The sequence below is a fragment of the Oenanthe melanoleuca genome, chromosome 25 (assembly GCF_029582105.1).
Source record: "Oenanthe melanoleuca isolate GR-GAL-2019-014 chromosome 25, OMel1.0, whole genome shotgun sequence".
In the NCBI taxonomy this organism is placed as follows: Eukaryota; Metazoa; Chordata; class Aves; order Passeriformes; family Muscicapidae; genus Oenanthe; species Oenanthe melanoleuca.
In genome coordinates this window covers 2,273,794-2,300,952 of record NC_079358.1, presented here as the reverse complement: position 1 = coordinate 2,300,952, position 27,159 = coordinate 2,273,794, and the positions used below count along the sequence as shown (strand labels likewise).

Here is a 27,159-nt window from a genome sequence, read left to right as displayed (position 1 = left end):
CGCCGGCGCCACCCCGAGCGCTCCGCCCTGCCCTAAATCCCCACGTGTCCTTGCCGGGCCGGGAGTGGCCAGCGGGGCGTGGGCAGTGGCCGGAGGGTGCCCGGGCTCGTCCTGCGGCCGCGGGAGCAGCGCCGGGCTGAGCCTGCGTTTATCGCGATCTTATCAGCGCTATCGCGACACGCGAACGCCGAGCGGGGACAGGGAGGGACACGGCGACGTCAGCGCGGGAAGCCACCGGGAAAAGCGCGGCTCGCTAATGAGGGGCGGGCTAATGAGCTGGCTAATGAGGGGCGGGCTAATGAACTGGCTAATGAACTCGCTAATGAGCGGGTGTGCAGCGCCAGGGGGTTGGGGACACTTGGGGGTGACCAGAGCGTTGGGGACAGTCCCCCGTGACTTCTGCTGGCCCAGGGGGTTGGGGACAGTCCCCAGCGCCCCTCCCAGCCCCAGTTCCCGCTGCTGAGCCCCCCAAATCCCCTTTGCCCCGCTGGCCCCCCGTCCCCTCCCGCAGGTGCCCCCTGAGGCCGCCCCGTGCCCCGGCCCGGCTGCTCCCGGGGGGTTTCCTGAGGGTCCCCTCTGTCCCCCGCCTTTGTCGCCGCTCGCCGGGATCCCCTCGGGAGCTCCCCGAGCCCGGCCCGGTGTCCCTGAGCCCCCAAACTCCGGCCCCGGGCAGAGCCCGCTCGGGGACCTGCGGGGCCACCGGGGATGGGAGCGGGGGATGGGGGATCCCTGGGGTCGGGATCGGGTTTGGGATCGGGATCCTCCTGTCAGGATCAGGATCCAGAGGAGCCCCTGGTTGATACCTGGGATCGGGATCCCCCCATCAGGAGCCTCCGGTGCTCCGTGGGCTCAGCCCCTGCCGGCCCCGGGAGCCGCCGCTGGGGCCGAGTCACGGGCCGGGATTTGGGGGTTCCCTGTTCTCAGGCCGGGATTTGGGGGTGCCCCGTTCTCAGGCCGGGATTTGGGGGTGCCCCATTCTCAGGCCGGGATTTGGGGGTGTCCCGTTCCCAGCCCGGGATTTGGGGGTGCCCCATTCTCAGGCCGGGATTTGGGGGTGTCCCGTTCCCAGGCCGGGATTTGGGGGTGCCCCCGGTGCCGAGGCCGCTCCGCGGGCAGCGGGGCCGGGAGCAGCTCGGGCCGCCGGGGTTTGAGGGTTCGGAGCTGCAGCAGCAGCAGATTTGGGCCCCGATTGGCGGCGGGAGGCGGCCGAGAAGCCGCAGCTCGGGGGCGGCACCTCCCTGGGCTGGGCAGCCCCTCCCTGGGCCGGGCCCCGCTCCCCCAGCCCTGTCCCGGGATAAAAGGGCCCCGCGAGCAGCCCGGGCACGGCACAGCCGCTCCAGCCCGCAGACAGCAGCAGCTGCCCCTCAGCTCCAGCTCCTCCGCCGCCAGCACCGGGACCCCAGAGCCGCCGCCATGGGTGAGGGAGCCCCGCAGCCTCGGCTGCAGCCCCGGGATGGCCTGGGGGACAGCGCTGTGCCATCCTGTCCTGGGCAGGGGACAGCGCTGTGCCATCCTGTCCTGGGCCTGGGGACAGCGCTGTGCCATCCTGTCCTGGGCCTGGGGGACAGCGCTGTGCCATCCTGTCCTGGGCCTGGGGACATCGCTGTGCCATCCTGTCCTGGGCAGGGGGACAGGGCTGTGCCATCCTGTCCTGGGCAGGGGACAGCGCTGTGCCATCCTGTCCTGGGCAGGGGACATCGCTGTGCCATCCTGTCCTGGGCAGGGGACAGCGCTGTGCCATCCTGTCCTGTTCTGGGGACAGCGCTGTGCCATCCTGTCCTGGGCCTGGGGGACAGCGCTGCGCCATCCTGTCCTGGGCAGGGGGACAGGGCTGTGCCATCCTGTCCTGGGCAGGGGACAGCGCTGTGCCATCCTGTCCTGGGCAGGGGGACAGGGCTGTGCCATCCTGTCCTGGGCAGGGGACAGCGCTGTGCCATCCTGTCCTGTTCTGGGGACAGCGCTGTGCCATCCTGTCCTGGGCCTGGGGGACAGCGCTGTGCCATCCTGTCCTGGGCAGGGGGACAATTCTGTCCCCATCCCTGATCCCTGTTCTGGGTGACAGCTCTGTCCCCTCCTTTCCCTGCTCTGTCCCCATCCCTGATCCCGGCTCTGTCCCCTCCTTTCCCGGCTCTGTCCCCATCCCTGATCCCGGCTCTGTCCCCTCCTGTCCCCGCTCTGTCCCGTCCCTGCTCTGGGAGGGTCCCCGACGGTCTCAGGTGTCCCCGGCAGGGCTCGGCCCCTCGCTGTCCCCAGGCTCGCTGTCACTGTCACTCTCCCATCCCTGTCCCGTCCCTGTCGGTGCCAGCGCCCCCCGAGCGCTCGCCCCGGGTGCCCAGCGGGGGCTGCGGTGGCCCCGGGGGTCCCTGGGCTGGAGGGACCCCCGGGCTGGGTGCGGGTCCCGGCCAGGGCCGCGCTCACGGGGTCCCCTCTGCTCCCCCAGACAGGTGCAGAGCTCCGTGCTACGAGTACCCCGCGTGCCCCGAGGCGCAGAAAGGCGAGTGCTGGGCTGGGCTGGGCTGGCTCGGGGGGATTTGGGGTTTTCGGGGTGCCCTGAGCTCGGTGTCTGTGCTCAGCCCCTTCCAGAACTCCCGGGACATTCCCCCGGGTTGATCCCGGGACAGGAGCGGCCCCAGGGCTGGGCTGGAATGGGGGGAATTTGGGTTTTTGGGGGCTGTGAGCTCCGGGTCTGTGCTGAGCCCCATCCTAAAACTGCCGGGACATTCCCATGGATCGATCCCGGATTTTCCCCCGGGTCGATCCCGGCTCTGCAGCCCCCCCAGATCTGCACGGGGAGGAGCCGCAGGAAATCGCTGCACCCCCAAAACCATCCCGCTCATTTCTGAGAGAGCTGCCCGCAGCTTTTCCTGCCCATTATCTTTTTGGGGTGGGGGCGTCCCCGGTCTGAGCGCGGGTTTTGTGTCCCCAGCCCCGAGGGAGGAGGTCGCCTACGTGACCTGCACCTACAGGAACACGGGCATCGATCAGCCCGATTTCCTGGCCACCGTGGACCTCAACCCGCGCTCCTGCCACTACGGCCAGGTACGAGCGGGGCTGCCGGGCCGGGGGCGCTGCCGGGGCGGCCCTGGAGCTCCGGGGGCCGGGGAGAGAAGGAAAAACCTTCTCGGCATCCCCTGCGCTCCTGGCGGCACCGCGGGGCTCGGGGCAGCTCTGTGTCCGTGCTCGGCTTCAGTTCCCGTCCCGATCCCTTCCCGAGGGGATGGAGAGCGCTGGCAAATCCTCTCGGGGCTCCCCAAATCCAGGAATCGCTCCCCAAATCCCAGAATCGTTCCCCAAATCCCAGAATCGCATCCAGCCTCTCTCCAGGGCTCCCCAAATCCCAGAATCGCTCCCAACCACTCTCCAGGGGGGATCCCCAAATCATAGGGTTGTTCCCCGCCCCTCTCTAGGATCCCCAAATCCCGGGGTCACTCCCAGCCCCTCCCCAAATCCCGGGGTCACTCCCAGTCCCTCTCCAGCGCTCCCCAAATCCCGGGGTTGTTCCCAGACAGGGATCCCCAAATCCCAGCCCCTCTCCAAACCCCGGGATTTCTCCCAGCCCCTCCCCAGGATCCCCTCCCCAATTCCCGGGGTCTCTCCCATCCCCTCCCCAATTCGGGTCTCTCCCATCTCCCCAATTCCCGGAGTCTCTCCCATCTCTCCCCAGCCCCGGGGTCTCTCCCATCCCCTCCCCAATTCCCGAGGTCTCTCCCATCTCTCCCCAATTCCCGGGGTCTCTCCCATCCCCTCCCAAACCAAGTCCCGGGGTCTCTCCCATCCCCTCCCCAATTCCCGGGGTCTCTCCCATCCCCTCCCCAATTCCCGGGGTCTCTCCCATCCCCTCCCCACCCCGGGGTCTCTCCCGCCCCTCCCAGCCCCGCTCCCGGCCCGGCCCGGCCCGGCTCAGCCCTTGCCCGTGCCCAGGTCATCCACCGGCTGCCCATGCCCAACCTCAAGGACGAGCTGCACTGCGCGGGCTGGGCCGGGCCCGCCTGCGGCTGCTTCGAGAGCGGCGCCGCGGCCAAAAGGAGCAAACTGGTGCTGCCCGGGCTCATCTCCTCCCGCATCTACGTGGTGGATGTGGGATCGCAGTGCCGGGCGCCGCGCATCTGCAAGGTGGGGACGGGGATGGGGAACGGGGGAACGGGAATGGGAATTGGGAACGGGAATGGGGGATTGAGGATGGGGGAGTGGGAATGGGGGATTTGGAATGGAAATGGGGGATTGGGGGAATGGGGGATTGGGATTGGGAATGGGGATTGAGGATGGGGGAGTGGGAATGGGGGATTGGGAATGGGAATAGGAATGAGGAGTGGGAATGGGAATGGGAAATGGGAGATTGGGAATGGGAGGGGAAAGGGGGAACGAGGATGGAGGAATGGAGAGAGGAAGGAAGGATTCTAGGAAGGAAGGATGGATTAATTCAAGGAAGGATGAATTCAATAATGGATTAATTCAAGGAAGGAAGAAAGGATTAATTCAGGGATAGACGAATTAATTCAAGGAAAGATTAATTCAAGGAAGTAAGGAAGGATTAATTCAAGGTAGGAAGGATTAATTCAGGGAGAGAAGAATTAATTCAAGGAAAGATTAATTCAAGGAAGGAAGGATTAACTCAAGAAGAGATTGGAAGGAATAATTCAAAGAACGAAGGATTAGTTCAAGGAAGGAAGAAAGGATAAATTCAAGGAAGGATTAATTCAAGGAAAAAGGGATGAATTCAGGGCAGGATGAACCCGAGGAAGGATTCGGTGATCCCGGGAGAGGCCCCGCAGGCGGAGGCTGAAGCTGGCGCTGGATTTTGCAGATGATCGAGCCCGTGGATGTGTTCTGGAAGTGCAACAAGGGTTACCTGGCTGTGAGCCACGCCCTGCCCAACGGGGACATCCTGATCGCCAACACGGGCGACCCTGCCGGCAACGCCAAAGGTGAAACTCCTGCCGCAATTCCCACCAATTCCCATTTCCCTGCCAGAATTCCCATTTCCATGTGAGAATTCTCATTAATTCTCATTCCCTGTCAGAATTCCCATTAAATCCCATTTCCCCGCCCAGAATTCCCATGAATTCCCATTATTTCCCAATAATTCACATTTCCCTGCCAGAATTCCCGTTAATTCCCATGAGTTCCCATGAATTCCCATTTCCCTGCCAGAATTCCCATTTCCCTGCCAGAATTCCCATGAATTCCCATTATTTCTCATTAATTCCCATTTCCCTGCCAGAATTCCCATTAATTCCCATTTCCCTGCCAGAATTCCCATTTCCCTGCCCAGAATTCCCACTAATCCCCACCCATCTCCCCCCATTCCCTCCCCCGCCCCCAGTCCCACCCCGCCGGTCCCGCCCAGCCCGGGTTTGTCACCGCCGCGTCCCCCGCGTGTCCCAGGTGGCTTCGTGGTGCTGGACGGGACCAGCTTGGAGCTGAAGGGCAACTGGGAGAGCGAGTGCGAGACCCCGAGGAGCGGCTTCGACTTCTGGTACCAGGCGCGGCTGAACGTGCTGGTCAGCTCGGCCGGGCTGGTGCCCAAAGTGGCCGGGAGGGGCTTCAGCCCCGAGGACTTCAACAAAGGTGGGACACGGGGGGCGATGGCAGCGGGGCTGGGGGTGAGGGGACACCCGCGAGGGGACTGGGGACACCCAGAGGGGATTTGTGCCCCAAATCCCAATTTTCTGCGTGTTCTCCCCAAATTCAGATTGTCTCGGTGTTCTCCCCAAATCCTGAATTTCTCCGTTGTCCCCAAATCCCGCATTTCCCTGTGCACTCCTAAATCCTGAATTTCTGTGTGTTCTTCCCAAATCCCACATTTCCCATTCCCCCCTCCCCAAAACTTGATATTTCCCATTCCCCCCTCCCCAAATCCCACATTTCTCATTCCCCCCTCCCCAAATCCCACATTTCCCATTCCCCCCTCCCCAAATCCCACATTTCTCATTTCCCACTCCCCAAATCCCACATTCCTCCCTCCCCATCTCCTGCCATTCCCCAATTTTCCCCCCCAAACCCCTTTCCCTTTCCCCCCGCGCCCCTCGGGGCGGGCTCTCTGTCCCCGGCGCTGTCCCCGACCTGTCCCCCCGTGTCCCCAGGGATCTTCGGCCGCCGCCTGTACGTGTGGAACTTGTCGTGCCGCAGCCTCACGCAGTGCTTCGACCTGGGCGAGGACTCGCTGCCGCTCACCGTGCGCTTCCTGCACCGGCCCGACGCCGCCGAGGGCTACGTGGGCTGCGCGCTGAGCGGGGCCATCTTCCGCTTCTACAAGCCCTGCGAGGCGAGTGCGAGCCACAGCGGGGCGGGGAGCGGGGAGAGGGACCGGGAGGGTCCGGATCAGGGATGGGGACAGGGAGGGTCCGGATCAGGGATGGGGAGAGGGGACAGGGAGGGTCCGGATCAGGGATGGGGACAGGGAGGGTCCGGATCAGGGATTGGGAGAGGGACCGGGAGGGTCCGGATCAGGGACTGGGAGAGGGGACCGGGAGGGTCCGGATCAGGGATGGGGACAGGGAGGGTCCGGATCAGGGATTGGGAGAGGGACAGGGTGGGTCCGGATCAGGGATTGGGGAAGCGGGATGGACCCGCTGGGCTCGGCATCGGAACCGAGATGGGATCGGGGCCGTGATGAGCCCGTTGGGATCGGGGCTTAAACAGGGACCGGGATGGGATCGGAACCGGGATAGGATCGGAACTGGGATGGGATCGGACCGGACTGAGCCCTTTGTGCCTCGGATCGGGGCTGGAATAGGGACCGGCATGGGATCGGAACCGGGATGAGCCCGTTTGGCTTCGTTTCCGAACCGGAATGGGATCGGGGCTTGAACAGGGACGGGGATGGGATCTAGAAATTGGGGGGAGCGGGATGGACCCGTTGGGCGGGACGGGAACCGGGATGGGATCGTTGTGCCCTGGATCGGAACCGGGTCTGGGACAGGGTCTGGGATGAACTCGTTGTGGCCCGGATCGGGATCGCGATGATCCCGATGTGCCCGGGTCATGATCGGGATCGGGATTGGGATCAGGATGATCCCGTCGGACCCGGTTCGGCCCGGGCTGGTCCCGTCGGTCCCGGTTCGGGCTGGTCCCGGCTCGGGCCGGCCCGGCTGACCCCGCTCGCTGTCCCTGTGCAGAGAGAGAACTGGGCCGTGGAGGAGGTGATCCGGATCCCGGCCAAGGACGTGTCGGGCTGGATCATGCCCAAGATGCCAGGTGCGTGCGGGTCCGTGCGGGTCCGTGCGGGTCCGTGCGGGTCCGTGGGGGTTCGTGCGGGTTCGGGCGGGTCCGTGCGGGTCCGTGCGGATCCGTGCGGATCCGTGCGTGTCCGTGCGTGTCCGTGCGGGTTCGTGCGGGTTCGTGCGCCCCAGGGGCGATCCCAAATCCTGCCTGACCCCAAATCATTCCTGACTGTCCCCAAAGCCCGGCTCACCCCAAATTTTGTGTTTCCAAACCCTCATTAACCCCAAATTTGGCTGATACCAAATCCTGATTGTCCCCAAATCCTGCCTGACGCCAAACCTTGCCGTACCCCAAACCTGCCTTTACCCCAAACCCCGCTCCCCCAAACCCCGCTCCCCCAAACCCCGCTCCCCCAAACCCCGCTCCCCCTCCGGCCCTGACCCGCTCCGTGCCCGCAGCCTTCATCGCCGACCTCATCATCAGCGCTGACGACCGGTTCCTGTTCGTGTGCAACTGGCTGCACGGGGACATCCGGCAGTACGAGCTGCTGGCGGGCTGCAAGCCGCGCCTGGTGGGGCAGGTGAGGGGCGGCCCCGGGCCGGGGGCGGGCGGGGCGGGCGGGGCCGGTGCCGGGATCGCCGCGAGCCCCCCGTGCCTTGCAGGTGTTCGTGGGGGGCAGCATCCTGCGGGGGGGCCCCGTCACCGTCTGCAGGGACGAGGAGCTCAAGGGGCAGCCCGAGCCGCTGGTGGTCAAGGTGAGGGGAGCTGGGGGGAGGGTGGGGCACCTGAGCGTGTGTGTGTGCTCACCTGAGTGTGTGTGATCTCACCTGAGTGTGTGCTCACCTGAGTGAGTGTGTGCTCACCTGAGTGTGTGCTCACCTGAGTGTGTGTGTGTGAGTGTGTGTGTGCTCACCTGAGTGTGTGTGCTCACCTGAGTGTGTGTGTGTGTGCTCACCTGAGTGTGTGCTCACCTGAGTGTGTGTGTGTGAGTGTGTGTGTGCTCACCTGAGTGTGTGTGAGTGTGTGTGTGCTCACCTGAGTGTGTGTGTGTGTGTGCTCACCTGAGTGTGAGTGTGTGTGCTCACCTGAGTGTGTGCTCACCTGAGTGTGAGTGTGTGTGCTCACCTGAGTGTGAGTGTGCTCACCTGAGTGTGTGCTCACCTGAGTGTGTGCTCACCTGAGTGTGAGTGTGTGTGCTCACCTGAGTGTGTGAGTGTGTGCTCACCTGAGTGTGTGAGTGTGTGCTCACCTGAGTGAGTGTGTGCTCACCTGAGTGTGGGTGTGCTCACCTGAGTGTGTGTGCTCACCTGAGTGTGTGTGAGTGTGCTCACCTGTGTGCTCACCTGAGTGTGTGTGTGTGCTCACCTGAGTGTGAGTGTGTGCTCACCTGTGTGTGGTCTCCTCAGTGCCCCCAGTTCCCGTGCCCCAGCCCTGTCCCAGTGCTCCCAGTAAGCCCAGTTCCCGTGTCCCAGTGCCCCCAGTGCCCCCAGTCCCGTGTCCCCGTGCCCCAGCCCTGTCCCAGTGCTCCCAGTAAGCCCAGTCCCGTGTCCCCGTGCCCCAGTCCTGTCCCAGTGCTCCCAGTGCCCCCAGTCCCGTGCCCAGCCCTGTCCCAGTGCTCCCAGTAAGCCCAGCTCCGTGTCCCAGTGCCCCCAGTCCCGTGCCCCAGCCCTGTCCCAGTGCTCCCAGTAAGCCCAGTCCCGTGTCCCCGTGCCCCAGTCCTGTCCCAGTGCTCCCAGTGCCCCCAGTCCCGTGTCCCCGTGCCCCAGCCCTGTCCCAGTGCTCCCAGTAAGCCCAGTCCCGTGTCCCAGTGCCCCCAGTCCCGTGTCCCCGTGCCCCAGCCCTGTCCCAGTGCTCCCAGTGCCCCCAGTCCCGTGTCCCCGTGCCCCAGCCCTGTCCCAGTGCCCCCAGTTCCCGTGTCCCAGTGCCCCCAGTTCCGTGTCCCCGTGCCCCAGCCCTGTCCCAGTGCTCCCAGTAAGCCCAGCTCCGTGTCCCAGTGCAAGCGCGTGTTCGGCGGCCCCGCCTCGCTGCAGCTGAGCCTGGACGGGAAGCGGCTCTACGTGACCAACTCCTTCTACAGCACCTGGGACCGGCAGTTCTACCCCAGCCTGATCAAGTGAGAATTGCCCGGGGAAACTGACCCTGAGCCCGTCCTGAACCAGCCCGGGGGGTTAAACTGACCCTGAGCCCGTCCTGAACCAGCCCAGGGGGAAAAACTGACCCTGAGCCCGTCCTAAACCAGCCCAGGGGAAAAACTGACCCTGAGCCCGTCCTGAACCAGCCCAGGGGGTTAAACTGACCCTGAGCACGTCCTAAACCAGCCCAGGGGGTTAAACTGACCCTGAGCCCGACCTGAACCAGCCCAGGGGGTTAAACTGACCCTGAGCCCGACCTGAACCAGCCCAGGGGGTTAAACTGACCCTGAGCCCGTCCTGAACCAGCCCGGGGGGTTAAACTGACCCTGAGCCCGTCCTAAACCAGCCCAGGGGGAAATTTGGGGGAAACTGATCCCGAGTCCATCCTGTCACAGTCTGACCCCATCCTAGCGGAATTTGGGATCCAGAAGGTTCCCTGAGCCCGTCCTGACCCAATCCGTGGGGAATTCAGGACCAGAACTGCCCCTGATCCCATCCTGGCACATCCTGACCCAATCCAGGGGAAATCTGGGGGAAAATCTTATCCCGAGCTCACCTTGACCCTCCCATCCCCGGGACTTGCCCCATCCCGAGGGAACTCGCCACCCCAATCCCCCCGATCCCCCCAATCCCCCCGATCCCCCCAATCCCCTCGATCCCCCCAATCCCTCCCGATCCCCTCCTATCCGCCCCAATCCCCCTGTTCCCCCCAATTCCCCCGATCCCCCCCAATCCTTCCAATCCACCCCAATCCCCCCCAATCCCTCTGCTCCCCCCGTGCCCCCCAATTTCCCCGATCTCCCCCGATCCCCCCAATCCCCCGTGCCCCTCGTTCCCCCCAATCCCCCCAGTCTTTCCCGTTCCCCCCGATCCCCCTCAATCCTTCCAATCCTCCCCAATTCCCCCGAACCCCTGTTCCCCCCAATCCCCCTGTTCCCCCCAATCCCCCCAAATCCCCCAATCCCCAATTCCCCCAATCCACCCAAATCCCCCCGATCGCCCCCAATTCCCCCAATCCTCCTCAATTCCTGCGATCCCCCCCGATCCGCCCCAATCCCCCCGTTCCCCCCAATTCCCCCAGTCCTCCCCATTCCCCCCAATCCCCCCCAATCCTACCCAATTCCCCCGATCCCCCTGTTCCCCCCAATTTCCCCCAAATCCCCTGATCCCCCCCAATCCCCCCGATCCCCCCGATCCCCCCGTGTCCCCCCGATCCCCTCGTGTCCCCCCGTGTCCCTCCAATCCCCCCGTGTCCCGCCGATCCCCCCTGATCCCCTCCAATCCCCCCGATCCCCCCGTGTCCCCCCGATCCCCCCGTGTCCCCGCTCCGCGCTGCGCTCCGGGCGCTCCCGGCGCTCGCAGTCCCACGAGCCGCCGCTGTGGCCGCGCAGGGAGGGCTCGGTGCTGCTGCAGCTGGACGTGGACACGGACAAGGGCGGGCTGGCCGTCAACAAAAACTTCCTGGTGGATTTCGGCAAGGAGCCGCACGGGCCGTGCCTGGCGCACGCCGTGCGCTTCCCCGGCGGCGACTGCAAGAGCGAAGCGCTGAACTGAGCGGGCGAGGGGCGGCAGCGCCGCGGAGCCCCCGCAGCTGCTGCGGGCCCGGGGCCGCCACCGGGGCTGCGAGCGGGGGCAGCGCGGGTTTGGGGTGCGCTGGGGGCTGGGATGGGGGGATCGCGGGTTTGGGGTGCGCTGGGGGCTGGGATGGGGGGGATCGCGGGTTTGGGGTGTCCTGGGTGATGGGATAGGGAGGGATTGTGGATTTGGGGTGTCCTGGGTGATGGGATTGGGGGGATCCCGGATTTGGGGTGTCCTGGGTCATTCCAGGCTTTGAGATCCCCTGAGGGATTCCCATATTTGGGGTCCCTTGGATCATTCCAGGATTTGAGATCCCTTGTGGGATTTTGGGCTTTGGGTGATTCCCAGATTTGGGGTCCCCTCTGTTGATGCCCAGATTTGGAATCCTCTCAGGTGATTCCCACATTTGGGGTCTCCTTGTGTGATTCCCAGATTCGGGGTGTCCTGTGAGATGGGTTTGGGATCCCGCGGGGAAATTCCCGGATTTGGGGTCTCCTGGATGATTCCCAGATTTGGGGTCCTCTCAGGTGATTCCCATATTTGAGGTGCCCCTGGATCATTCCAGGATTTGAGATCCCTTGTGGGATTTTGGGCTTTGGGTGATTCCCAGATTCGGGGTCTCCTGGATGAATCCCACATTTGGGGTCTCCTGTGAGATGGGTTTGGGATCCCGTGGGGGAATTCCCGGATTTGGGGTCCCCTGGGTGATTCCCGGGTTTGGGATCCCCCTGGGTGATCAGTTTGGGATCCCGTGGGGCGATTCCCATATTTTGGGATCCTCTCAGGGTATTCCTGGTTTTGGGGGTCCCCTCGGCTGTTGGGTTTGGGGTTCCTGTTCCTGGGGAATCCCGGGACATTCCCACAATCCCCAATCCCGGGACATTCCCACAATCCCAATCCCTGTCCCTGTCCCGGCTCTGCTTTCCCCACAATCAATAAAGTTGTTCCTGCATCAGCCGCAGCTTCTTGAGCCTCATTCCCGGGAAAAAAAAAATCCCGGGCAGGGAAAAATCCCCTGGTTTTTGTGGGATTTTTGGATCCAAATTTTCCGAAATTTTTCCAGAATTTTCCCAGTGTTCCAAGAGGTTTTTGTGGGGTGCTTGGCTCCTGCTTCTCTCTATTTTATCCCTATTTAAAGTCTATTTATCCCTATTTTTTTTCCTATATTAACCCTAATTAATTAATATTTTATCCCTAATCCCTCTTTTATCCCCATTTTATTCCTATTTTCCCCCTCTGTTTTATCCCTATTTTAACCCAATTTTATCCCTAATTTTTCCCTATTTTATCACAAGTTATCCCATATTTTATCCCTAATTTACGCCCCATTTTATCCCCATTTTATTCCAACTTTTTTTCTCATTTTTCATTTTATTTATGTATTTCATATTTTATTTTTTATTCATATTTTTCCAAAATCAATCAGAGAGAATTTCCAGGATCACAGCCAGATATCTGAGGTGCAGTCCCAAAGCCCCTAATTCCCAAAGATTCTCAAGAAAATTCCCAAATTTTCCCTAGAATTCTCAGATCCAGATGTCAGAGGTGAATTTCCACATTCCCAAATTTCAGAATTCCCAGAAAATTCCCAGAAATTCCCAGAAAATTCCCAGAAAATTCCCAAATTCCTGGAATCACAGAGAGATGTTCAAGGTGCATTTCCCCATTCCCAAATCCCCAAATTCCCACAGAATTCCCAGAAAATTCCCAGGTTTTCCCTAGAATTCTCAGATCCAGATGTCAGAGGTGAATTACCACATTCCCAAATTTCAGAATTCCCAGAAAATTTTCAGACATTTCCCAAATTCCTGCAATCACAGACAGATGTTGAAGGTGCATTTCCCCATTCCCAAAGCCCCAAATTCTCAAAGAATTCCCAGAAAATTCCCAAATTTTCCCTGGAATTCTTAGATCCAGATGTCAGAGGTGAATTTCCACATTCCCAAATTTCAGAATTCCCAGAAAATTCCCAAATTTTCCCTAGAATTCTCAGATCCAGATGTCAGAGGTGAATTTCCACATTCCCAAATTTCAGAATTCCCAGAAAATTTTCAGAAAATTCCCAGGAATTCTCAGATCCAGATGTCAGAGGTGCAGTCCCCCCCCGGGTACCGAACCTCGTGGGCCAGGCAGGGTCCCCCTGGCTCCTTCCCAAAATCCAGCAGGAATTTGGGGTTCAGGCTCAGCCCCCCCTGCTCTGAGTTCACATCCAGCTGCAGCAGCACTGAGCCCTCCCTGGGAATAAAAATGGGAATAAATGGGAATGGAAATCAAAAATGGGAATAGAAATGGGAATGGGAAAAAAATGGGAATGGGAAAAAAAAAAGGGGACAAAAATGGGGTTGGGAAAAAGGGTTGGGAAAAGGATTTGGAGTTGGGAAATGGTTGGGACTGGGAAAATGGGGTGGGGAAAAAGGGTTTGAGGTTGGGAAAAGGGTTTGGGGCTGGAAAAAGGGTTTGGGAAAAAAAGAATGGGGCTGGGAAAAAAGAAATGGGATTGGGAAAAGGATTTGGGAAAAGGGGGTTTGGGGTTGGGAGAAGGGTTTAGGGCTGGGAAAAGGGTTTGGGAAAAGAGTTTGGGATTGCAAAAAGTGTTTGGGATTGGGAAGAGGGTTGAGAAAAAAAGAAAGAGGCTGGGAAAAAAGAAATGGGGCTGGGAGAAGGGTTTGGGATTGGGAAAAGACTTTGGGAAAAGAGTTTGGGGTTGGGGAAAGGGTTTGGGAAAAGGGATTGGGGGAAAAAATGGGGCTGGGTTAGGGTTTGGGAAAAAAGGTTGAGAAAAGGTGTTGGGAGAATTGTTTGGGAAAAGAGTTTGGGACTGGGAAAAGGGTTTGGGAAAAAAAGAAATGGGGTTGAGAAAAGGTTTTGGGGTTGGGAAAGGGTTTGGAGTTGAGAAAAGGTTTTGGGTAAAAGGATTTAGGGTTGGGATTGAGAGAAGTGTTTGGGAAAAAAAGAAATGGGGTTGGGAAAAGGGATTGGGAAAAAAAGAAATGGGGTTGGGAAAAAAGGCTGGGAAAAGGGTTTGGGATTTGGAAAAGGGTTTAGGGTTAAGAAAAGGTTTTGGGAAAAGGGTTTGGGGTTGGGAAAGGGTTTGGAGTTGAGAAAAGGTTTTGGGTAAAAGGATTTAGGGTTGGGATTGGGAGAAGTGTTTGGGAAAAAAAGAAATGGGGTTGGGGAAAGGTTTGGGAAAAGGATTTGGGAATGGGAGAAGGGTTTGGGATTGGGAAAAGGGTTTAGGGTTAAGTAAATGATTTGGGGAAAGGTCTTGGGGTTGGGAAAAAAAGAAATAGGGTTGGGAAAAGGGATTGGGAAAAAAAGAAAGGGTTTGGGAAAAGAGGTTGGGAAAAAAGGCTGGGAAAAAGGTTTGGGATTGGGAAAAGGGTTTAGGGTTAAGAAAAGGATTTGGGAAAAGGGTTTGGGGTTGGGAAAGGGTTTTAGGAAAAGGGTTTGGGCAGGGACTGACTTGATCATCTCGGGGTAGAACTGCCGGTCCCAGGCGCTGAACAGAGACGTGGTCACGTAGAGACGGCGCCCGTCCAGGCTGAGCTGCAGCATCTGGGGCCCTCCTGGGATCCTCTTCCCCTGAAATTCCCAAAAATCCCATCCAGGATATCCCAAATCACAAATTTTGAGAAAAAATTCCCAGGTTTTTGGGCAAAAATCCCAAAATTTGGGGAGAAAATTGAGGTTTTTTTGAATTTTTTGGAATTTTTTTCCCTGCGCCCCTCCAGGCAGAGCTGCAGCATCTGGGATCCTTTTCCTCTGGAATTCCCAAAAATCCCATTCAGGATATCCCAAATCCCAAATTTTGGGGGGAAAATCCCCCAAAAAATCCCAAAATTTGGGGAGAAAATTGAGTTTTTTTGGATTTTTTTTAAATTTTTTTCCCTGTGCCACTCCAGGCTGAGCTGCAGCATCTGGGATCCTTTTCCTCTGGAATTCCCAAAAATCTCATCCAGGAAATCCCAAATTTTGGGGGAAAATTCCCAAAAAAATACATCCAGGAAATCCCAAATCTGGGATTTTGGGTGGAAAAATTGAATTTTTGGGGGAATTTTTGCCTCAAAATCACCCAGGGACTCCCAAATCTCAGGATTTTTAGGAATTTTCATCCCTTATGGAAGGAAAATTCAACACCAGGATTTGAAAAATTTGCAAAATTTAGGAAAAAACCCCTGCAGAAAATTTGGGAATCTTGACCTGGATCCCAAATTTATTCATTCCATAATTTTTTTTATGAGGGAAAATCTGGGATTTTTGGGATATTAAAGAAGAAAAATCCAACCACAGAATGGTTTTGGATGTTGGAAATTTCCAAAATTTTTGTGTTTTTTTGGGAAAATCCCCCCAAAATTTGGGAATATTCACTTGGATCCCAAATTTATTCATTCCATGATTTTTTTTTTAAGGGAAAATTTGGGATTTTTAGGAATTTCCATCCTTAAAGAAGGAAAATCCAATCTCAGGAGGGGTTTTGAATAGTGAAAATTTCAACATTTTTTGGGAAAAATCCCTAAAATTTGGGGAATATTCACCTGGAAAAAAAAAACCAATCTCAGGTTGAGTTTGGGATGTAGGAAATGTGAAAATTTTGAGAATTTTTTTGGGAAAAACCTCTAAAAAATTTTGGGAATCCTGACCTGGATCACGCAGGGCTCCGGCTGCTCCCGCAATTCCCGATCTTCCAGCACGGTCACAGCTCCCCCTTTGCAGATGCTGCCTCCCAAAAAAACCTGGAAAAATCCATGGAAAAAATCTAGGAATTGTTCAAAAAATAAAATAGGGAATTTTTTTTGGGAATTTTTGGCTGACCTGGCCCACGAGTTTGGGGTTTTTGGGGTCGCTGATGTCGTACTGGCGAACGTCGCCGTGGATCCAGTTGCTGAAATAAAGGAATTTGTCATCCAGGGAAATCAGGATATCTGTGATCAAAGCTGCCAGAGGGAATTCCAGAAAACAAATTAGGGAGTGGAAGCAGGGAGAATCCCAAAAAATACCAAAATCCCATAAGAAATTCATAAAAAAAACCCCAAAATCCCACCGAAAATTGACAAAAAAACCAAAAAAATTCGAAAAATTCCTCCCAAAAAATCCCAAAATTCCACAAACCCCGTCAGCAAAAAATCCACAAAAAGCCAAAAAAGTTTCCCCCAAAAAATCTCAAAGAAACCCCCCCAAGAAATCTCAAAAAATCCACAAAAAATTTCAAAAAATTCCGCCCAAAAAATACACAAAAAATCCCCAAAAATCCTCCAAAGTTCTCAAAAAAATCCCAAAAATCCCCCCAAAAAGCCCCCCCAAAAAAATCCCAAAATCCCACAAGAAATAAAAAAAAAAAAAAACCCAAAAATCCCCCCCAAAATACTAAAATCCTCCAAAAAAATCCATCCCAAAAAATCCCCAAAATCCCCCCAAAATTTCCCAAATTTCAGTGTGGGAATGGCAAAAAAAAAAAAAAAAATGGGGCTGGGAAAGTTTGGGAGGGATAAAATGGAGTTTGGGGATTATTTTGGAATTTCTGAGGGAATTTTTGAGGAAATTCAGACCAAAATTCCAAAGATTTTTATAGGAAAAAAAAAAAAAAAAAGGATGGAGCCAATTCAGACCCAAATTCCAAAAATTTCTCCAAAAAAATCAAGCTTGGGGCAAAAAAATTTGAATTTTTTTGCCATTTAAGGGATCAAATTCTGCCAAAATCCGCTCTGGATCTGTGAGAAAATTCCCAAATTTTTCCCAAATTTTTCCAAATTCTTCCCAAATTTCTCCCACCTGGCATTTCTGGGAGGAGCCATCCCTGGACTTTCTTGCTGGGCACCTCAATCACTTTCTCTGCTTCCCATTTTCCTTCCTGAGAGAGGAAAAAAAATGAAATTATTCACCCAAAATTCCCAAATTTCCCCAAATTAATGGAATATCTACAATCCCACAGTGATAAAACCTCAGAGGTTTCCTTAAAAGTCAGGAATTCCATGGAAAAATCCCAAGAATTCCATGGAAAAATCCTAAGAATTTCATAGAAAAACCCCATGAATTTCATGGAAAAACCTCAAGAATTCCATGGAAAAAAACCCAAAATCCCCAGATTTCACCCCAAATCCCAGGAACTCACTGAGTTTTTGTAGAACCTCCAGATTTCCCTAAAACCCCAGGAATTCCATGGGAAAAAACCTCAAAACCCCCCAGAATTTCAGGGAAAAAACCCCCAAAAAAACCCCGAAAATTTCACAGAAAAATCACCAAAAAACCTCAGAAATTCCATGGAAAAAAGCCCAAAATCCCCAGATTTCACCCCAAATCCCAGGATTTCACCAAATTTTTCTAGAACCTCCAGATCTCCCTAAAATTTGAGGAATTCCATGGAAAAAACACAAAGATTCCATGGAAAAAAATCCCTAAAAACCGCTAAAAATCCATAGAAAAATCCCCCGAAAAATCGGAAATTTCACAGAAAAAACCCCAAAATCCCCAGATTTTGCCCCAAACTCACAGGATTTTTGTAGAACCTCCAGATCTCCCTACTCAGGACAATGAAACCAGGGAAAAACCCCTGAAAATCCCCAGGAATTCACCGGAAAACCCCCAAAAATACCCCCCAGAATTTCATGGAAAAATCACCAAAAAATCTAAAATTTCATAGAAAAAAACCCCAAAATCTCCAGATTTTGCCCCAAACTCACAGGATTTTTACCTCCCTAAAACTCGAGGAATTCCATGGAAAAAAAGCCAAGGACACCATGGAAAAATCCCCCGAAAAATCGGAAATTTCACAGAAAAAACCCCAAAATCCCCAGATTTTGCCCCAAAATCCCCAGATTTCACCCCAAATTTTTCTAGAACCTCCAGATCTCCCTAAAATTTGAGGAATTCCATGGAAAAAACACAAAGATTCCATGGAAAAAAATCCCTAAAAACCGCTAAAAATCCATAGAAAAATCCCCCGAAAAATCGGAAATTTCACAGAAAAAACCCCAAAATCCCCAGATTTTGCCCCAAACTCACAGGATTTTTGTAGAACCTCCAGATCTCCCCACTCAGGGCAATGAAACCAGGGAAAAACCCCTGAAAATCCCAGGAATTCACCGGAAAACCCCCAAAAATACCCCCCAGAATTTCATGGAAAAATCACCAAAAAATCTAAAATTTCATAGAAAAAAACCCCAAAATCTCCAGATTTTGCCCCAAACTCACAGGATTTTTACCTCCCTAAAACTCGAGGAATTCCATGGAAAAAAATCCAAGGACACTATGGAAAAATCCCTAAAAAACCACAAAAAATCCATAGAAAAATCCCCCGAAAAATCGGAAATTTCACAGAAAAAACCCCAAAATCCCCAGATTTTGCCCCAAAATCCCCAGATTTCACCCCAAATTTTTCTAGAACCTCCAGATCTCCCTAAAATTTGAGGAATTCCATGGAAAAAACACAAAGATTCCATAGGAAAAAAATCCCTAAAAACCGCTAAAAATCCATAGAAAAATCCCCCGAAAAATCGGAAATTTCACAGAAAAAACCCCAAAATCCTCAGATTTTGCCCCAAACTCACAGGATTTTTGTAGAACCTCCAGACTTCCCCACTCAGGGCACAGCCCACGAAGCCCTGGGCAGCACTGGGCTGGTGCAGGAAGCGAATTTCCAGTGGGACAGAGCCTGGTCCCAAATCCAGCTGCTGCAGCAGCCGCCGCTCGCCCCAGTCCCACACGTTGATGCGGCGCCCGTAGAGCCCTGAAAAATCAAAAAAAAAACCCCAAAATTGCTCAAAATTTACAAAATTTACACAGTTTAGGGAGTGATAAGAAAGAGAAGAGGAAAAAAAAAAATTGGGATTTTTTAAAGGGGTTTTTGGGGTGAAAAATTGGATTTTCGGGAGTTTTCGCGCGCAAAAATTTGGATTTTTTTAGGGATTTTCATCCGCGAATTTTGGGTTTTTAAAGGAATTTTCAGGCAAAATTTGGAATTTTTTTTAGGAATTTTCGCCCTCAAATTTTGGGTGTTTTAGGAATTCTCACTCGTAAAAATTTGGATTTTTTTTTAGGAATTGTCACCCTCAAATTTTGGATTTTTTAGGAATTTTCAGTCCCAAATTTTTTATTTTTAAAGGAATTTTCAAGCAAAATCTGGATTTTTTAGGAGGTTTCACAGTTGAAAATCGGATTTTTCAGGAATTTTCACCCTCAAATTTTGGATGTTTTAGGAATTCTCACTTGCAAAAATTTGGATTTTTTTAGGAATTTTCATCCGCGAATTTTGGGTTTTTAAAGGAATTTTCAGGCAAAATTTGGATTTTTTTTTTTTTAAGGAGGTTTTGTGCTCAGAAGTTGGATTTTTTTAGGAAATTTCAGGTAAAATTTGGATTTTTTAGGAATTTTCAGACTCAAAAATTGGAGTTTTTAGGTTGGAAATGGAATTTTTTAGGATATTTTTAGGGTCAAAGTTGGATTTTTTTAGGAATTGTCACCCTCAAATTTTGGATTTTTTAGGAATTTTCACCCTCAAATTTTGGATGTTTTAAGAATTCTCACTTGCAAAAATTTGTATTTTTTTTTTTAGGAATTGTCACCCTCAAATTTTTGATTTTTTAGGAATTTTCACCCTCAAATTTTGGATGTTTTAGGAATTCTCACTTGCAAAAATTTGGATTTTTTTTTAGGAATTGTCACCCTCAAATTTTGGATTTTTTAGGAATTTTCACCCTCAAATTTTGGATGTTTTAGGAATTCTCACTTGCAAAAATTTGGATTTTTTTTTAGGAATTTTCACCCCCAAATTTTGGATTTTTTAGGAATTTTCAGTCTCCAATTTTGGAATTTTCAAGCAAAATTTGGATTTTTTACAAGGTTTCACAGTTGAAAATTGGATTTTTAAAGGAATTTTCACATGCAAAATTTGGATTTCTCCTATAAAAAACCCTGAATTTTCAAAGAATTTGTGCTCCAAAAAAATCCAATTTTTAATTAATTTATGCTCTAAATAATTGAATTTATACAGAATTTCTGCTCTAAAAAATTCAATTTTTGGGGGAACTTCTGCTCTCAAAAATTGAATTTTTAATGCATTTTTCCTCTACAAATTTTCAATTCTTGAGGAATTTCTGCTCCAAAAAAATCCAATTTTTAATGAATTTCTGCTCCAAAAAAAATCCAATTTTTAATGAATTTTCACTCCAAAAATGCAATTTTTTTACACATTTCCACTCTAAAAAATGGAAATTTTCAGGAATTTCTGCTCTAAAAAACTGAATTTTTATTGTATTTCAGTTCCAAAAAATGAAATTTCTCAGAAATTTCTGCCCTCAAAAATTGAATTTTTTGCATTTCTGCTCCAAAAAATAGAATTTTTGAGGAATTTCTGCCCTAAAGAAAATTCCAATTTTTAATGAATTTATGCTGTAAAAAATCCAATTTTTTATGTATTTCCACTCTAAAAAATATAAATTTTCAGGAATTTCTGCTCTAAAAAACTGAATTTTTTATATATTTCACCTCCAAAAAATGAAATTTTTGAGGAATTTCTGCCCTAAAAGAATTCAAATTTTTAATGAATTTATGCTATAAAAAATCCAATTTTTAATAAATTTTCGATCTAAAAACTGCTATTTTTACCAAATTTTTGCTCTAAAAAATGGAAATTTTCAGGAATTTCTGCTCTCAAAACTTGAATTTTTGAGGAATTTCAGCTCTCCAAAATGGAATTTTTAATGAATTTTCCCTCTAAAAAATTTGAATTTCTGAGGTGAAAAAATCTGATTTTTAATGATTTTTTCACTCGAAAAAATCCAATTTTTAACGCATTTTCGCTCCGAAAAATGCTATTTTTAACAAATTTTCACTCTAAAAAATGGAATTTTTCACAAATTTCTGGTCTCAAAATTGGAATTTTTCAGGCACTTCTACTCTAAAAAATTTGAATTTTTGAGGAATTTCTGTGGTGAAAAAATCTGATTTTTAATGAATTTTTCACTCGAAAAAATCCAGTTTTTAACGCATTTTCGCTCCGAAAAATGCTATTTTTAACAAATTTTCACTGTAAAAAATGGAATTTTTTGGATTTTTCAGCCAAAATGGAATTTTTTTTTAATTTTTCCCAGACCTTTCTGCACATCCTGAGGGTTGAATCCTTGCTGCAGAGCTCTGGGCACGCCCCACTCGGTGCTCAGCAGGACGTTGTGCCGTGGTTGGTACCAGAAGTCGTAGCCCAGCTCAGGGATTTTTCCTCCTTTTTCCCAATTTCCTTTCACCTCAAAGGTTTCTCCATCCAGCAGGATAAAAGTGCCTGGAAAAAATTCCCAAAAAAATGGGGTTGGAGAGATTCAGAGAGGTTGAAATCAAATTATTAGTTTGTTTATTTATATTTAGTTATTTTTATTTATTCAGTTTTTACCTATTATAATAATTCCTGGAATTATTTTTCCATGGATTTGAAGAGACTTAATCGAGTTATTTCTTTATTTCTATTCCTAATCCCAGGAGATTTTCCATCCCTAATATTTTCTATCCCTAAAATTTCTATTCCATAAGTTTTCCATCCCTAAAATTTCTACCCCTAGAAGTTCCATCCCTAAAATTTCTATCCCTAAAATTTTCCATCCCTAAAATTTTCTATCCCTAAAATTTTCTATCCTTAAATTTTTCCAACCCTAATATTTCTATCCCTATCCCTAAAATTTTCCATCCTTAAAATTGTCTATCACTAAAATTTTCTGTCCCTAAAATTTTCTATCCCAAAAATTTTCCAACCCTAAAATTTCTATCCCTAAAATTTTCTATCCCTAAAATTTTCTGTCCCTAAATTTTTCTATCCTTAAATTTTTCCAGCCCTAAAATTTTCTATCCCTAAAATTTTCCATCCCTAAAATTTTCCATCCCTAAAATTTTCTATCCCTAAAATTTTTCCAACCCTAAAATTTCTATCCCTAAAATTTTCCATCCCTAAAATTTTCTATCCCTAAAATTTTCTATCCCTAAAATTTTCTATCCCTAAAATTTTCTATCCTTAAATTTTTCCAACCCTAAAATTTCTATCCCTAAAATTTTCCATCCCTAAAATTTTCTATCACTAAAATTTTCTGTCCCTAAAATTTTCTATCCCAAAAATTTTCCAACCCTAAAATTTCTATCCCTAAAATTTTCTATCCCTAAAATTTTCTGTCCCTAAATTTTTCTATCCTTAAATTTTTCCACCCCTAAAATTTTATATCCCTAAAATTTCTATCCCTAAAATTTTCTATCACTAAATTTTCTATCCCTAAAATTTTCTATCCCCAAAATTTTCCATCCCTAAAATTTTCCATCCCTGAAATTTTCCATTCCTAAAATTTTAGAACCTCACAAATCCCAAATTTTTAATAGGAAAATCAACAAAAAAATCACTGAAATTTGCTAAAAAAATCAAGAATATTCCAATTTTTTGCTGGATTTTGCAGCTGGAGGATGGGGAATGAATCCCTGGGGATTTTTTTTTTTGGGAATTTTGGGAATTTTGGGAATTCCAACCTTTGCCATTGCCCTGAGGGTCCCCCAGGCAGCTGATGAGGATCTCCCCTGAGCCCAGGCAGTGTGAGGTGTGTGGGAAGGCAGCATTGGCTTTGAGAGCCAATTGTTCAGCTTCCACCACCTGGATTGGGGAGAAAAATGGGGAAAATGGGAAAAATGGGAAATATTTGAATGTTTGAGGGGAAAAGGGGGGGAAAAGGAAAAAAAATAAAGGGAAAAAAGGGAAAAAATCAGGGGGAAAAGAGAGAAAAAGCGTGATAAAAGGATGAAAATAGAGGGGAAAATCAGAAAAAAAATAAGGAAAAAAAAGGGGGGGAAATCAGGAAAATTCTGGGGAACAAAAGGAAAAAAAATTGGGATAAAAGGATAAAAAAAAGGGGAAAAATCAGGGAAAAATTGTGGGGGGGAATTGGGGGGGAAAGAGATTTAAAAAGAGAGGAAAAAGAGGGGAAAATATATGGAAAAAATTGGGAAAAAATCGAAAAAAAGGGGGGAATCAGGAAGAAATTGGGAAAAAATTAGGGGAAAAAGGGGGGGCAATGGGGAGAAAAAAGGGAAAAAGGGAGAAAAATGGAGAAAGGGAGAGAAAAAGGTAGAAAAGGGAGAAAAAGGAGAAAAAAGGGGGAAAAAGGGGGAAAAGGGGGAAAAAGGAGGAGAAAAGGGGAGAAAGGGGGAGAAAGGGGGAAAAAGGGAAAAAAGGGGGAAAAAGGGGAAAAAGGGGGAGAAAGGGGAAAAAGGGGGAAAAGGGGGAAAAGGGGGAAAAGGGGGAAAAAGGGGGAGAAAGGGGGTGAAAAGAGAGAAAAACTCAGAGGAAAATGGAGAAAATAATCAAAAAAAAATCAGAAAAAAATCAGAAAAAATCAGAAAAAAATCAGAAAAAAATCAGAAAAAAATCAGAAAAAATCGAAAAAAAAAAAAAATCAGAAAAAAATCAGAAAAATAATGGAAAATCAGAAAAAAATCAGAAAAAATCAGAAAAAAATCAGAAAAAAATCAGAAAAAAGCAGGGAAAAAAGGGGGAAAATTCCAATTTTGCCCACCTTGTGCAGCCTGGGAGCCCTGGGGTCGGTGGCCACGTCCACAATGTAGATCCTGGAGGAGACCAGGCTGGGCAGGATGAGGAAATCCCGGGATTTCTGGGGGTCCCCGTGGCAGCTGCTGCAGGCGTTCCAGCCCGAGTGGTGCAGCTCGTCGCCCACGTGCGGCATCGGCAGCCGGTGCACCACCTGGAAATTGGGAATTCCAACACCTTCCTGGGGTTTGCTGGGATTTTCTGGAAATTCCCAGATTTCCATGGATTTTCTCAGATTTTTCCTGGATTTTTTTTTCTAGATTTTTCACGGAATTTCCCGGATTTTCCGGGATTTCGGACCCTGGAAACGCTGGGGGATTCCTGGATTTTTCCAGATTCTCCTGGGTTTTTCATCCTGGATTTTCCCAGATTTGGGGATTTAGGATCCCAGATTCTCCTGGATTTTTCCAGGTTTGGAGTGCCAGATTTTCCCAGATTCTCCCAGTTTTAGAATCCTGGATTCTCCCAGATTCTCCTGGATTTTCCCAGATTCTCCCAGGTTTGGAATCCCAGATTCTCCCAGGTTTGGAATCCTGGATTTTCCCAGATTTTCCCAGATCTTCCCAGATTCTCCTGGATTTGTAATCCTGGGTTTTCCCGGATTTTGGATCCCAGATTCTCCCAGATTTGGGATCCTGGATTTTCCTGGATTTGGGATTCCAGATTCTCCCAGGTTTGGGATCCTGGATTTTCCCGGATTTGGAATCCTGGATTTTCCTGGATTTGGAATCCTGGATTTTCCTGGATTTGGGATTCTGGATTCTCCCAGGTTTGGAATCTGGGATTTTCCTGCATTTGGGATTCTGGATTCTCCCAGGTTTGGGATCCTGGATTTTCCTGGATTTGGAATCCTGGATTTTCCTGGATTTGGGATTCTGGATTCTCCCAGGTTTGGAATCTGGGATTTTCCCGGATTTGGAATCCTGGACTTTCCCAGATTTTCCCAGATTTGGGATCCTGGATTTTCCCAGATTCTCCCAGGTTTGGAATCCCAGATTCTCCTGGATTTTCCCAGACTCTCTCAGGTTTGGAACCCTGGATTTTCCCAGCCTCCCCCAGCCCTGGCAGTACCTGGCAGTACTGGGGGGATTTGGGATCCACGTCCACGGTGGCCAGGAAGTCGGGAATGCCGCTCCCGGTGTTGCGGTAGATGCAGGGCAGGTACAGCAGCTGCTCCCTCGGCCCTGCAGCCACAGTTTGGGATCAAACCCCCCAAAATTCCACCTTTTCCCACATTTCACCCCTTTTCACTCCCCCTGATCCCAAAAGAATTCCAGGATTTGGGATGCTGGCCCAGCACTTGCCTTTCATGGCCTCCATGGGGCTGGCGTAGCCCGGCCCGCAGGCGCCGCATTTTCCTGCTGGGAAAAGGGAAAATTCCATAAAATTAAAATATTCCATCAATAAAAAATAATTCCATAAAAAAGGGAAAATTCCACAGCCCAGAGCTGCTGGAAGTGCTGCCAGAAATGGGAATTTGGGGCTTTCCACTGGCTCCTCATTCCCTCATTCCCAGTTCCCAGCCTTAAATGATTCAAATTCCCCATTCCCAATTCCCAGCCTTGAATCCCCAATTCCTCATTCCATGGGAATTCCCAATTCCCCATTCCATGGGAATTCCCAATTCCCCAATTCCCCATTCCCAATTCCTTATTCCATGGGAATTCCCAATTCCCCATTCCTCATTCCATGAAATTCCCCATTCCCAATTCTCAGCCTTAAATCCAAGGAATTCTCAATTCCCAATTTCTCATTTCCAATTCCCCATTCCATGGAATTCCCAATTCCCCATTCCCAATTCCTTATTCCATGGGAACTGCCCATTCCCAATTCCCCATTCCATGGAATTCCCCATTCCCAGTTCCCAATTCCCAGCCTTGAATTCATGGAATTCTCAATTCCCAATTCCTCATTCCATTGAATTCCTCATTCCCAATTCTCCATTTCCCTTTTCCAGCCTAAAATCCATGGAATTCCCCATTCCCAATTCCTCATTCCATGGAATTCTTCATTCCCAATTCCCTTAAATCCATGGAATTTCTCATTCTCAATCCCCAGTTCCATGGAATTCCACATTCCCAATTCCCAGCCTTAAATCCATGGAATTCCCAATTCCTCATTCCATGGAATTCCCAATTCCCAGTTCCATGGAATTCCCCATTCCTAAATCACAATTTTTTGGGCCTTGGATTTGTTCATTCCCAGAAATAAAACAGGGAATTTATCCCAAATTTTGGGGCTTTGGAGTTTTTCATTCACAGGAATAAAATAGGGAATTTACCCAATTTTTGAAGCTTGGATTTGCTCATTCCAGGAATAAAAACTGGAATTTATCCAAATTTTTGGCTTTGAGTTGCCAAATTAGGAGGGATAAATTTGGGATTTTTAGCAAGGGCTGGAAAAAAAATTGGAATTTCTTTAAAATTCCAAGGTTTAATATCAAAATATTCCAAATTCCAGGGAGGTAAATCTGGATTAAAAATGGAAAAATCAAATTAAAATTCAAATTAAAGAAGCCACAGGAAACAAAAAAATCCAGGAATTTCAGGAATCTTCTCCCAAAAAAACCCAAAACCCAAATTGCCAAGGAAATTTAGGGAGTTCATTTTTCAGAGCATTGCACAATTTATTTCCTCTCATAATTCCCAATTTTTTGGAGCTCTCAGGTCCTTCCAGGTGTGTCAATCATTCCCAAAGTTTTTTGTTTTTTTTTTTTTGACTTCCAGGACCTTGGAGGCAAAAAAAAAATTCCTAAAAAAATTCCATTTGGGAGTGAAAAAAATCCAGGAAAATCAAGATATTTTTTTTGTTGGAATATTGATATTTTTGGCAACATATTCCTGCTAAAAATTCCTCATTTTTGGCTGAGTTTGATCTCAAAATTCCTGATTTTTTATTTTCTTTTTTTTTTTTTTTACTTCCCCCAATAATTCTCACGGAAACAGTTTCTAAGTTTTTTGGCCCCTCCCACTTTTTCCACAGTGCCAAAAGTGAAAGTTCCTGGAAATCCGAGTTTTTAACCTTAAAAAAAATAAATTAGAAAATCAGGAAAAATATCCTGAAAATCAGGGATTGATCCTAAAACAAAATATTAAAAATATCAGGGAAAAGCTCAAGGATTTTTCCAAGGTTTTTTTTTCTGTTCCAAAACAGTTTTTCCCAGTTTTTTGAAGTTCAAGGATTAAAAGTTCTTAATTAATTAGAAGTACAAATAGATTTTAATAAAGAAATTCAAGCTCTTAATTAAAACCCTCGGGGGTTTTTGGGAATATTTAAATATTTAAAAAACGGGAAAAAAAAATGGAATTTGACCCGACCCACCCCCACCCCCCGGGTGCAAAAAAACAGCAAATTCCGGGAATTTTTTGGGGTTTTTTTTTTGGGATTTTGGGATCTCTTACCCATCCTGGATCGGGCTGGGAATGACAATTCCAAAATTTCTTGGATTTTTAGGAAGAAAGAGCCGGGAAAAGATCGGAAAGTTAAAGAAAAAGGGGCGGGATTTGAGAGAGGAGGAGCCGAGGGGAGGATCCAGAGCACGGAAAAAACAAAAATTCCACCTTAAAATTTCTCCCACCGCTTTTTTTCCCCATCAATTTTTAACTTTTTAATCCAAATTCTCCCAGCCTGGAGAAGGAATTTAAGGATAGAGAAGAAAGAAGGAGTTTTGGCTGTAAAAAATGAGATTTTTGGGAATGTTTCCAAGAGTTTTGGTTCTAAAAT

The 27,159-nt window shown here is 49.6% G+C and overlaps 2 protein-coding genes across 2 annotated transcripts; one reads left to right on the top strand and one right to left on the bottom strand.

Moving 5' to 3' along the window:
* The first annotated feature begins 1,413 nt into the window (after positions 1-1,413).
* LOC130263229 (methanethiol oxidase-like) lies at positions 1,414-10,850 on the top strand. Its single transcript, XM_056510764.1, has 12 exons — positions 1,414-1,417; positions 2,306-2,494; positions 2,927-3,039; positions 3,922-4,113; positions 4,805-4,925; positions 5,386-5,568; positions 6,084-6,265; positions 7,119-7,197; positions 7,623-7,744; positions 7,827-7,919; positions 9,159-9,277; positions 10,688-10,850. The coding sequence occupies exons 1-12, from the start codon at positions 1,414-1,416 to the stop codon at positions 10,848-10,850; spliced, it is 1,560 nt and encodes a 519-aa protein (XP_056366739.1).
* A 1,375-nt stretch (positions 10,851-12,225) lies between these two features.
* Positions 12,226-26,980, bottom strand: LOC130263412 (methanethiol oxidase-like). Its single transcript, XM_056510971.1, has 12 exons — positions 26,838-26,980; positions 24,741-24,797; positions 24,508-24,620; positions 23,405-23,590; positions 22,365-22,485; positions 20,962-21,144; positions 18,419-18,597; positions 16,644-16,722; positions 15,687-15,808; positions 15,515-15,607; positions 14,338-14,456; positions 12,226-13,109 (listed from the first exon to the last, which is right to left on the bottom strand). The coding sequence occupies exons 1-12, from the start codon at positions 26,839-26,841 to the stop codon at positions 12,947-12,949; spliced, it is 1,419 nt and encodes a 472-aa protein (XP_056366946.1). The 5' UTR covers positions 26,842-26,980; the 3' UTR covers positions 12,226-12,946.
* Positions 26,981-27,159: the final 179 nt, after the last annotated feature.